The following is an 11,410-nucleotide window of genomic DNA, read 5'->3' as shown; positions in this document are numbered from 1 at the left end:
CTGTGTTTAAAACAACATGTAATCACAGCAGTGAATTAAAACATATCTGCACTGTATTCAAAGTCATAACTGCATAATTTCGTTTTGTTAAACATAATTTTGCATGGAAACTCTAAGTCACTGTATTTGTTATGTTTATTGAATCTATCAAGATTAAAGAGATTAAAATTCAATTGAAATAAAATGAATATATAATATGAAATATACTATATATTTATTGCATAAACTACAATTCATTTATAGTAAAACGTTCAGCATAATAGACCTATCCAATTGTGTCGTATTTCCAATTGACTCCAATGAGAAGTGATGTAATAATGACCTCTTGTGGCAATTATAAGGAACTGCACACGTTTAGAAATTGATGTTCACAACAGACTACACAAAACGAACAAACGGATACAGGTAAGAAATAAATGTTTCAAGCAACATGAACATATGGCCATGTAAATATGTACAATATGTATGGCTTATTTCTAGCCTATATTTCATCCTGCACACAAGACAAGTTATTGTCTTGTTACTTCAATTGTGTTGTTTTATATGTGATTTTGTATTGTTTGCATATATTTCTATTGCATGTTTGTTATATTTTATTTTGCATTGTTTATGGTTTTCTATGTTATGTATGAAACAAATCACTGACTCAAAATGCCTGTCGGGTAGAAATTTAAACGTGTTGGATGTGGACATTGAAACAATGGTTGCAAATCACATGATTCAGTTTAAACGCGCCGCTGCTGTAGCGGTGTCATTCAAGATTCCCATTCTTGCGATTCGGGTTCGATTCCCGGACGGCGCACTTCTTATCAACTAAATTACGCGTCTAATTACGGTTTATTGTATACAATTTAGCCGACGTTAAACACCACACCCACATAAAAGAAATAAAATGTACACTTTATGGTCCACAATGAGCATTAAATCACCAATACGCAGTTACGACAAAAAGAGCACATAATCTAGCCTTCTGATATAAAAATATATATACAGTATATACCAGACACGCACAGTGCGTAGAAATCTCATCCCAAAATGAAGATCTTTAGCGACGTCATCACGACCCACAGGTTGACAACCTTTTAACTCTGCTACTGTGACGGAAACGATCGCTCTTGATTTTTCTTAAACCCTTTAAGCTTGTGTTTGCGCACTCTGTGCCACAATTTCAGCTAACGATTGAGCTTTGAACTGCAGCACTTATATGTCCAATGTTGCTTTCTCGTTAGGTCTAATCGTATGTCTTTTATTTCTTTTAAATGTCTTAAAATCCGCAACGTAAATCCCCTTTAAATATTAGCAGCCTCCGGAGATGGGGTTAAGATCAACAGAAGTTTTGGGTTGTTGCCCGGCAACATCAGCGTTAAGTTTGTGAAGTTTCTAGGAAGGATCTCTGTGGTGTCGATCCTTTGAGGTTTAAACCACTCGCTCATCCCGGGATTATTAGAATGGCCGAAATAACACGTTTGAGCAGAGAATCGTGTGATTTAATGACGGAATGGTCATGTAAAGGAGAGGGGGATTTTAACATTTGTGGACGCTGTCAGCCTTGTGTCCTAAATGACAGACTTAACCAGTTTACCCAGTGGATGCAAAATGCCGGCAGAGCATCTCAGAAGAGATTCCTCACCGGCATCCTTATGCGCTGCCAAAATCTTCAGATCCTGGAGAGTCTTCGGAGCGTTTTAAAAGTGACATCGGGTAAGGATTTCACCTATGCCAGGTTCAGACACCAGCCAAATAACACTAAAGGCATGAATAACAGCAGCCGGAGTGTGAAACTGCATGGCATGGACATGCTGGAAACCTGGGAATGGTATAGGAAGAGCCCACAATGGACCGAATCCAAATATCTGCTGGGGGTCTTGTCTTCGTGCGATACCCACCTTTTGCACATTTTAGGAAATGTGGTGCACAGCCTGATTGATTGGGAAAAACACAGATTTCTTCAGTTCAGCAATGCAGGTGAGAATTTGCAATATTTTTATATTGTCTTTTTACATGGCTTCTTAATCCTCCACTATCATTCACACTTATCATCAACATATGATTATGAACATCTTCATTCACTGCTGTGGTTCCAGGTGTGATTTTCGACTTTAAGACATTTGTCTCCCAGTGTCCCATTTATTAGATGTGTGCCATTCAGCAAAGAACTGGGATGAAAGAAACGGAAATGGAGATTCAGGGTCTGACAGTTCTGATGACCACGCCCTTACAGTCATTCCTGGGACATCTAAATCATTGTCAGGGGTCAGCCACTATAGAGACCTCATTCGAAGACTGCCACTGAATGTGGCAAAGAGGATTTTGGGTGAGGAGGAAAGTGTGGAGTTAATAAATGTGACAAACAAGTAGTCTATTACAGATTTGTTTTGAAGTTTTCACATTCTCACAGTTAAATGAAATGACTGATGTTTTTAAGAGACTTTCAATATCTAGTTAGGATTTTATGGGCATACTACTATTATTAGATGTTGTGGTTATTAAATGTTGGCTGTCATATACTAGCCTACTCAGTCTTTTATCTTAAAGTGACGGTTCCGCCAAAAATACAAATTCTGTCATCATTTACTCACCCTTGAGTTGTTCCAAATCTGTATAGTACATTTCTTTGTTCTGATGAACACCGAGAAAGATTTTTGGAAGAATGTTTATAACCAAACACCATTGACTACCATAGTAGGAAAAATTGCTTTATAAGTGTTGTTGTTCTGTTGAACACAAAAGAAGATATTTTGAAGAATGTAGGAAAGCAAACAGCTCTGGGGCACTTTTGACTACCATTGTCATTTTTCGTATACTTCCAAAATATGTTGCATTCTTCCAAATATATTTCTCTGTGTTCAACCAAACAAAGAAATGTATTCATGTTTGGAACAACTAGAGAGTGAGTAATTCAGTATTTTCATTTTTGGGTGAACGGTCCCTTTAATATAGATCAGTTTTGCATATCTTCATTGTTTGGTTAAAGCAACTAAACGTTTCAACTAAAATGTCAGGATTGTTTTATTGATTAAAGCATTTTTCAGAAAGCACATTTCAATACCCTTGTAAGGAAATGTATGTGTTAAATAAACTTTGAACTTCTCTGATTTGTATTTTTTTTATAATGACACGTTAGGGCTTTTGGACAAAGCCTCTCTAAACAGCTGCAGGCGTGTGTGCAAACACTGGCGATACCTATCAGAGGAGGTCTTAACAGAAATGGAATGGAAGAAAAGGGTTTGGGAACAGGCCATGATTCTGCGGGTAATAAAACAAAACAAACAATACTCACTATTAAATGTATCACAGTGTAAATAAAAATATTGTGAATTTTTAATGTACTAAATCTTGTTATTTTGACTGGTTTTTAATGCATTGATATTTCCCTGTGGGTGAAATCTGAAGGTTTGCATACATTCTTAGGGTAACTCCAAATCCAGGGTCAACCCTGTTTATGCCAAGATCTGTGATGTCGAAGTGCCCATTAATGAAGAGGAACAACAATTTCAGCATGATGAATCTTTTCCCATTGAAGTGGTACAAAAATTTCAGTGTTCTGCATAGACAATTGAATACAGTATTGCAATGACTAATGTGTTTAATTTTCTAAATAAACTCCTCAAAAAAACAGGAACAGGACTTTGATTCTGTCTACAAAGGACAGTCTATTAAAACTAAGACGATCCAACTGGAAGAAAGGAACGTGTACTGTGGAGCGTATAACGTCCTTGTCTTGCTGAAAAGGTAGATGGTTATATAAAGTTTTATTCTGCAACACAACGTATTTTGAAACTTTGGCTAGATAAAACGATAGGAACTGTTAAACACACAGAGAGGATCCCAGTAGAGTGATGCATTACGCTGGGGGTCAGCTGGTAGCGGTCGGCTCCAAAGATCGTACCGTCAGGATGCTGTATGTTGCTTCACTCAAAGAGGGTCCTCCTGTGATTCGGGGCCACGCTGGCAGCGTCAGAGCGGTTCTGGTTTGTGAAGAGAAAGATTTGGTTATCAGCGCAAGCTATGACCTCAGTATCAGGTCAGATGTGTTTGTGGCTAACAGATGAAGATCAAAGATATCAATAAAGAATGTTGACATTTAGTTTTGGTGTTCTATCAAAGGTGCTGGAATCTGAAGACGGGTGTCTGCACAAGGATCTTTCATGGACATTTTGGCACTATAAACTGTCTGGATTTGTGTGGAGAAAGACTGGTGTCTGGTGCCAAAGACTGCAGAGTAAAAGGTAGGTGGTAGAAATAACTTAAAAATATAAAAATAAATAAAACTGGAGTTTGAAGCCTACACACGGTTTAGTGGTTGCAACAGGCTGTATGAAATTGTTTTATTTCTATAATTTGTATCAAAATTTATACATTGGGGTCTGACATGAAATATGGATTCAAGAGTTCTTAGTGAAGCAGAAAATAATTGGTAAACTTTGTGGAAATCTTTCAATCCATGTTGTAAAGAAATGTATTCAATTGGATAGGAATGCAAAAAAATTCATCGGTGGTCTCAGAAGTTTCGACTTCACTGTGTGTGTTTATGTTGATCATAGTGTGGAACCTGCTGACAGGGAAGTGCGTTGACAGACTGAAGTTTAAACATCCTAAACCAATCACGTGTGTGAAGATTGATGAAACCGTGGTGATCAGCAGCTGTGCCGGAGGTCTGGTCAGGATCTGGAACATGGAGAGCGCATCCCTCATAAAGGTGAGATGCTCCTTCATCTTCTCCAGAGTCCATTCATCTGGTTTTATTTTCAGAAAAAATGAAAAGATTTACATTCCAGTCCTCCAGTGACTTTTCATGTATTTAATCAAAAATTAAATGTTTTTGTTAGGTTGCTTTATGCTATGTCTTCTCGTTTAAGCAAATCAATGGCCACCAGGGGGCGGTGTTGTGTTTGTGCCTCGACCGTTGGCACATCCTTTCTGGGGGTTCAGATGGGTCGGTCAAAGCGTGGAGTACCAACAGTGGCTTCAATAAGTGTCTGAGGACCTTCCAGCATCCAAAGTGTGCACAGCACACACACCATCAGTTTTTTGACACATGTATTCATATAACTACTAATTGCACGATTAAGTGATTCGATAATTTCTCCATTCTTGATCTCCATAGAGAGGTGCTGACAATGTCTTTCCTGTTCCTGCGGGTAATTACCGGCTGCATGGATGGAAATATCCGGATCTTCAACTTTCTAAATGGCGACTGTCTGAGAGTCATCAAGATGAATGTGCAGCAGAGCCCCATCCTTTCTCTGCACACACATCACAACACGTGAGTTTATCTTAATACCGATCACATCTATACACCACATCCAGCAAAATGTCACACAAAGGCAATTGTCTGTACTCCTGTGCTGTAATGAGGTTTGATGTATGTGTCTTTGTCTCTCTGTTGTCTCTCAGTGTAGTGGTGATCACCAGAGGAACCGTTCTCATGCTACAGTTTGCAGAAGTACAGTGGGACTATTCTGCTTCTGCCGTGAATAATTTTTTCCGCCGATCTTACACCTCCGACGGTGGGCTTTGGAGCAAGGAGAAGAGTTCATGTAAGCCAAAAAGCCCCTCAACTCCTATTATGAAGCATGCTCAAGTTATCTTGCTTTATGTGTGTTTTAGAATACATCATTCATTTATTTATGAATGACATTTATTGTATTCTGTATTTAAACATTTAGTCTATACTACATGAATGCACTTATGCATATCATGTTCTTCAACAAAGTCAACCAGTATCACAATTAATATTGAAAAAGCAGCATTGTCCATCAAGTGGCCATAACTCAGACGGTTTCTGCATATCTCATGTTAATCTTGAGTACTTGCAGAATAGTATCACACCCTTAAAATATGCGTAGACTCTTTAGTTTGATCACATCAATAAAAGACTGACACAGCTGTACGGTTATTTCCGAAAACATACAACGCGTGCGGGGGGTGGAACTAAAGCACGTGCGCACCCATTGCCAACACAGACATATGACTCAGTTTCACTTACTGCGTGCGGTTCATGTCCGGCATCTTTTAGCGCTGGGACCGCGCAATCTATCAGTTTCAAACGATCTCCAAATCCAGTGTTATATCCACCGTTCATATAACATCCATCACTGAAATGCCGTGAACAAACAAACACAGCTTAACTTCGATCGCAGTGCTCTCTCTCTCTTGCTCCAGCTGGTTGACGTGTGCGCATGCTCCTTCTCCCCCTCTCCCAGGTTGACGCGTTGCTCTTTCATCTGGCTCTCGCGGGTTGACACGTGGGCGGGCTTTTCAGGGAGAATGTCCAATAGGGGACTGAGAAAAGTTGTTATGAAACAGATTTTCATGTTCGAAAAAAACTTTCCGAAACCTATACAAACGCTGGGGGAGTGTATTCGAGCACAGAAATACTACGTCATACGTCCAACTCGTTTTTTGACAAGTTGACCATGTCAAGCACGAGAAGACAGCACGTTTAACATTGTAAAGGAGTCAGTATGCATGAAACACCATTGCATGCCCCCTTTAAAGGTCCTGTGTGTGAATTTTAGTGGCATCTAGCGGTGAGGTTGCAAATTGCAACCAATGGCTTAGTCAAGTTCTCACCCCTCTCTTTCGAAGCACTATGGCGGCTGACACAGGACCAAGATATCGGCGTGTTTTCGCTTCTTTGCCGAAGGAGATAACGTATTTCTGAAATGCGCTCTGTATTGCAGTTTGTCCGTTTAGGGTTTCTGTAGAAACAACATGGTGATTTCCATGTAAGGGGACCCGCGGTGTATGTAGATAGAAATAGCTCATTCAAAGGTAATAAAAACATAACGCTTCATTATATAAGGTCTTTATACACCTCTGAAGATATAGTTATGAATATTATATTGCATTTCTGCCAATAGATCCTCCTAAATATTACACACATCACCTTTTAGATAAATAATGATGGTGAAGGATGACATCTGTCGCACTTTTTTTTGTGCCTTGTTTAGATGCTCAGCCAGAGCTCACAAGGGCAACGACATGGAGTAAGCTTCAGGCTCATCGGCACAGGAGGGCCTTCATCGACCTGCAGCCTGAGCTTCTTACCAAACCCAGATCTGGTCCATCAGCTGGCAGTCTTGTCAGTGAATGCAGTAAAGACTTTGAGAAAAAAGTCAACCACACACTAGCTGCTTGGAGTGCCATCACCAGTTTGGGTAAGAAAGCAGATTGGAGGAATTGGAGTTTTGCATTAATATTAAATAAAATAAATAAAATGATTCCAAATAGTTCCAATATCTTTATTGGTAAAGTGTTGCAGCAACGCAACCATGAAAACGAATGGAGAAAATGTATAGCTTGAGTGCATTGTAAGTCGCTTTGGATAAAAGCATCTGCCAGATGCAGAAATGTAAATGTAAAAATGCTTAGAAGTGTTTTAGTTTTTGGAGCCTTTACTGGGGTGCAAAAGTGTGCAACACTTTTTACAATGAAAATTATTGTATTTTTGTATTAACAATATTTGGGTAAGAGGGGATGAAAATGTGAATCATGAATTTCAAAATGTATTGGTATTTGTTATCTTGCATGTTTGCCTAATGTTATATATTCAAGCTGGCATCAGTATTGTGCAAAAGCTGATGACTTAATATGTTTCCACTGTGCAAGCAAAAATTAAATTTGGATCTAACATTTTAGATAGAGATTTAGACTGATGTTTGCACACAAAATTTAAGGAAGTTTACATTTTATTCTTATTTATAGATAAAGAGACCAACAGCGTGCTTCTCAGCCAGAGTGAGAAAGCAGTCAGAGACCGGATTAGAAAGAGAGGTCCTCACCATCCTATGACCCTTGATATGATTCTACTACGAGCTAACAGCTCCAAGTACGGCCAATGCAATGATCTCGCGAGGTCTAATATGGAGCTAAATGCCAGAGTACGAGACGCCTGGGGCCCAGATTCCTCCCGAGAGACCCAAATCTCCAAAACCCACACGTCTGGTCCATCATTTCCACCCACTGAAACCACCTTAAAAAAATCAGCCAAACTTGGTGCCCCTTCCACCACCCACAAGCATGTGCACCTCAACCCTCAGAGGTCCAGATAGACCTCCTCCTGCTCCCGCTTTCCTGCCCAGCTGGAGGCAGAGCGCACCAAAGGATCCCCACCCAAACACTCAATGGTCTTTGAGAAAGTGGCTAGTGGAGGGATGAACAAAATTACCCCACTGAACACACTTTCCCAAGAAGATGGGAAGTCTCCAGAGCGGTTGTTTGTGAGGCGAACAGCTACTGCCCCAGTGCCACGTAGATGCCAGCATATATCACAACTCCCCAGATCCGTTTGGAGAGCACATAGTCTTCCAGCTGAGAACACACACACAGTCCGAGGCATTTATTCAGGAGCAGACCAGACAACAAAAGATTCACATGATTCAGAATGTTTTTAAAAACTTTCGCAGTAATATAAGCCAGCTGGAAAACTTTCGGTGAGGTATTGGGGTACCTTCAATTTTCTGAGGTAGCTTAACAGCATCGATAGATCAGAGAAATAATCATGCCTTAACGTTAATTTAGTTGTTTAAACGGAAAACGAGACGAAAAGACGATTGCATTTTAGCACGAAGGAAGAACAGATGCTGCTGTTTCTCTCAGCCACGTTTACATGCAACCAAATAATCCACTAAACATAGCCTCTGTGTTTCTCATCAGCAAATGTCTATTCTACCGTTACTTCACAATTTTTATGATGGCAGCGAGTGTAGAATTACATTCTATAGCTGTCCGTTCGCCAGAATGCATTAGCTGGCTTAACAACAAATAGGAAGTAACCGTGCATAGTCAATTAAAATGTTTTAGATGTTCTTACTCTACTTTATTTGTGTTTTATACTTAGTATAAAGTTCTCTTTTTATAATACTGTCTTTCTCACATATGTATTGTTTCTTTGTAATTGGCAACTTGTTTGGTTACAAGTGTTAAGACAATTTTTTGATGCTAGGGGGCAGCAGAGTACAAGGTACACTCGAGACGTTTCTTTTAAAATCATCTTAGTGTGACCGGACATAATGTTTCTGGTTTTCTTATAAAAATCTCGCAGTGCATATTTGAAATATTTGTACATCTTAAAGTTGTTTTATAGGATCTGTTTAAGATTAGGATTGTCAGATTTTGTTTGTCACCAGTTCACCAAACACAATGCTGTGGCTATCCTAACAATGAGAGATGCTTACAAGACGTGTAAACATGTTGTCCATAAAGTTTTTGTTTTAGTCAAACTTTTGCAGATGTAAGTAGAGAGCTGTTTTATACAACATGTAATAAAACTGCCCTTGAGTAGCCTACATTTCTGTTTAAACACGCTGTTTTAAGTTTCCACGCAAACGTCTCTTTTGTGTCCCATTTTTTTTCAGAAATAAGTGCATAACTGAATTTAGTGCTGTTCTAGGAAATTTAGACTATTGTTTTTTAGAAGAATAGTCACAAAGAGAACAAATAGTCTCACCTGCATGCTTCTGAACACAGCTCATCATAAATAAACATATAAATATGAATGAACAAGTTTTTTATTTTATTCACAGACAAAACAGGCAGATGATTTTTTAAATCTTTTTTATTCTTCAAGAGTTTCGCTTGTTCTTATTAGTAGCCTACACTGAAAAAAAAACAACTAGTAGGACTTGACCTATTTTTGTGTCAAGTATTTGCACACAGTTTTTGGGGGTAAAGTGTTTGTATGATTATGAGACAAAAATGGAGCCCCATCTTACACTGGGTTCACTCCAAACGCGAACTAAGCGTTCGACGCGTTTACATACATAGTCAATGCAAAGACGCGTATAGACGAACTCGCGTCAATCTCGTCTCTTGCGAAGGTTGAAATATCTGTCAGATCGCGTCACTCACGCGAAAATAACGAACTTTTCCCGCGCGTAATAAAAAGCATGGGAAGCGATTGTTCGCGTTTGGTGTGAACCAAGCATTACTAAAACGTACAAATGAGATCAAACAAATTCATAAGAATATCTTTCGTCAAGTCGTCAAATGAATTGCCATTTCCATGGCCGTGCGTTGGATTTCAAGGCTGCCCGTTTGCTGTCTTTCCCTGCTATTATATTGTTTGGACTAGCAGGGGCGGAGCCAGGGGGTGACCAAGGCCACCATAAATTAATCTTTGGCTACCCCCCTTTCCCCCTTTTTCTTTTTTTCTGTTATTTTTTTTTTGTATCTTTTTTTTTTTTTTTTTTTTCCTTTTTGTTTTTTTTCAACAGCGCACCTCAAACAAGTACTTCTCCATTCATTCTTATTGTTGTTGTTTTTTACTCAACTTGAATTTCAACCACCAACCAGTGTTGCCAACTTGGCGACTTTGTGGCTATATTTAGCGACTTTTCAGACCCCGTTAGCGACTTATTTTTCAAAAAGCGACTAACGACAAATGTAGCTACTTTCTGAATAAGCCTTGGCGGCTTAGCGAAGCATTCTGCTTCACGTCTATTGCTCCGCGAGAGCGAGCTTTTGCCTTCCCAGCGCAGCACCGCCTCTCTGTGTCTATTCTGTTCAGTGCGCGGCAGGAGAAGCAGCACATTCAGTTCAGACCGCACTGATGCGTGAATGAGATACGCATGTACAAACAGCGTTTCCAAGAACTAATCACTTATTGACCTTGTTTGAGCATTTATGATTTAAAACGCGATGACTGTATGAACGCATAAACAAGAACACAGACGGATTTTAGCTGTTCAACGAAAGTGACTGTTGGTGTGTAGTTTTAATTGGTTGAGTTCACTCACTGTTACATGCGTTTTTGTTGTCTGCCAACAGAAACAGAAAAATAAGTCATTAAGAACCTATTTATTGTGCATTTGGGTGTATTGTTTTAATATAATCCTGTATACAACCGCTCAGAGAGTAGAGATATGAAGCAGACCTGAAGCACTTAGCTGTCAGATACTACGTGATGTCGTCACTGATATGCGCGTGACGTCATCTGGCGACATTTAGCGACTTTTCGGGCAGGCTTTAGCTACTTTCCATTGAAGAGAGTTGGTAACACTGCCACCAACACAATTACAGAAGAAGAAGAAGAAGAAGAAGTAGCGTTGTTGTTGTTCGCGTGTGCTCCAACGGACTTTGCGCGTGCAGTAGGAGGACTGGCTGTTTCCCGCCGCGAGAGAAGAGGTCACAGGTAAGTTAACAAGAAGAATTAAGTTTATTCACTATGTTTGAAATGTTTCTTGTCTTAATTTATGTATATTATGGCTGGCGTGCTGAAGTTGAAACAGACATGGTAAAGTTTGCTAAATTAATTTAGGCTGTTAATTTACCAGTATGAAAGTAGCAAGCTATAAACAGTTTCACTGTGTCAGTGTCATTTAAAAGAGCGTTGTAGAAGGCCATTAAAAGTAAAGTTAATTTTCAGTGCTGATTTAGCTTAATGGTGGTGGTCTGTCTGTGTCAT

At 39.4% G+C, this 11,410-nt stretch overlaps 1 protein-coding gene across 1 annotated transcript; it reads left to right on the top strand.

The window, feature by feature from the left end:
* Positions 1 to 1,291: 1,291 nt before the first annotated feature.
* On the top strand, positions 1,292 to 8,112 carry fbxw10 (F-box and WD repeat domain containing 10). Its single transcript, XM_057359022.1, has 13 exons — positions 1,292 to 1,965; positions 2,120 to 2,314; positions 3,125 to 3,252; positions 3,412 to 3,525; positions 3,620 to 3,732; positions 3,821 to 4,024; positions 4,108 to 4,229; positions 4,545 to 4,699; positions 4,860 to 5,002; positions 5,108 to 5,266; positions 5,398 to 5,540; positions 6,957 to 7,163; positions 7,711 to 8,112. Exons 1-13 carry the CDS (start codon positions 1,449 to 1,451, stop codon positions 8,055 to 8,057), a joined length of 2,547 nt encoding a protein of 848 aa, XP_057215005.1. The 5' UTR covers positions 1,292 to 1,448; the 3' UTR covers positions 8,058 to 8,112.
* The last annotated feature ends 3,298 nt before the right edge of the window (positions 8,113 to 11,410 follow it).

This window comes from Triplophysa rosa, linkage group LG18 (genome assembly GCF_024868665.1).
Source record: "Triplophysa rosa linkage group LG18, Trosa_1v2, whole genome shotgun sequence".
In the NCBI taxonomy this organism is placed as follows: Eukaryota; Metazoa; Chordata; class Actinopteri; order Cypriniformes; family Nemacheilidae; genus Triplophysa; species Triplophysa rosa.
Note: the sequence above shows the minus strand (reverse complement) of the source record. Positions and strands in the feature narration are given on the sequence as shown.

Bases quoted from the DNA above. Each gene is read 5' to 3' on its own strand.
- fbxw10 (XM_057359022.1), top strand. From the start codon at position 1,449: ATGGCCGAAATAACACGTTTGAGCAGAGAATCGTGTGATTTAATGACG. The intron at 4,700-4,859 runs GTGAGATGCTCC...TTCTCGTTTAAG, and splicing joins AGAGCGCATCCCTCATAAAG to CAAATCAATGGCCACCAGGG. The intron at 5,541-6,956 runs GTAAGCCAAAAA...TGCCTTGTTTAG, and splicing joins GAGCAAGGAGAAGAGTTCAT to ATGCTCAGCCAGAGCTCACA.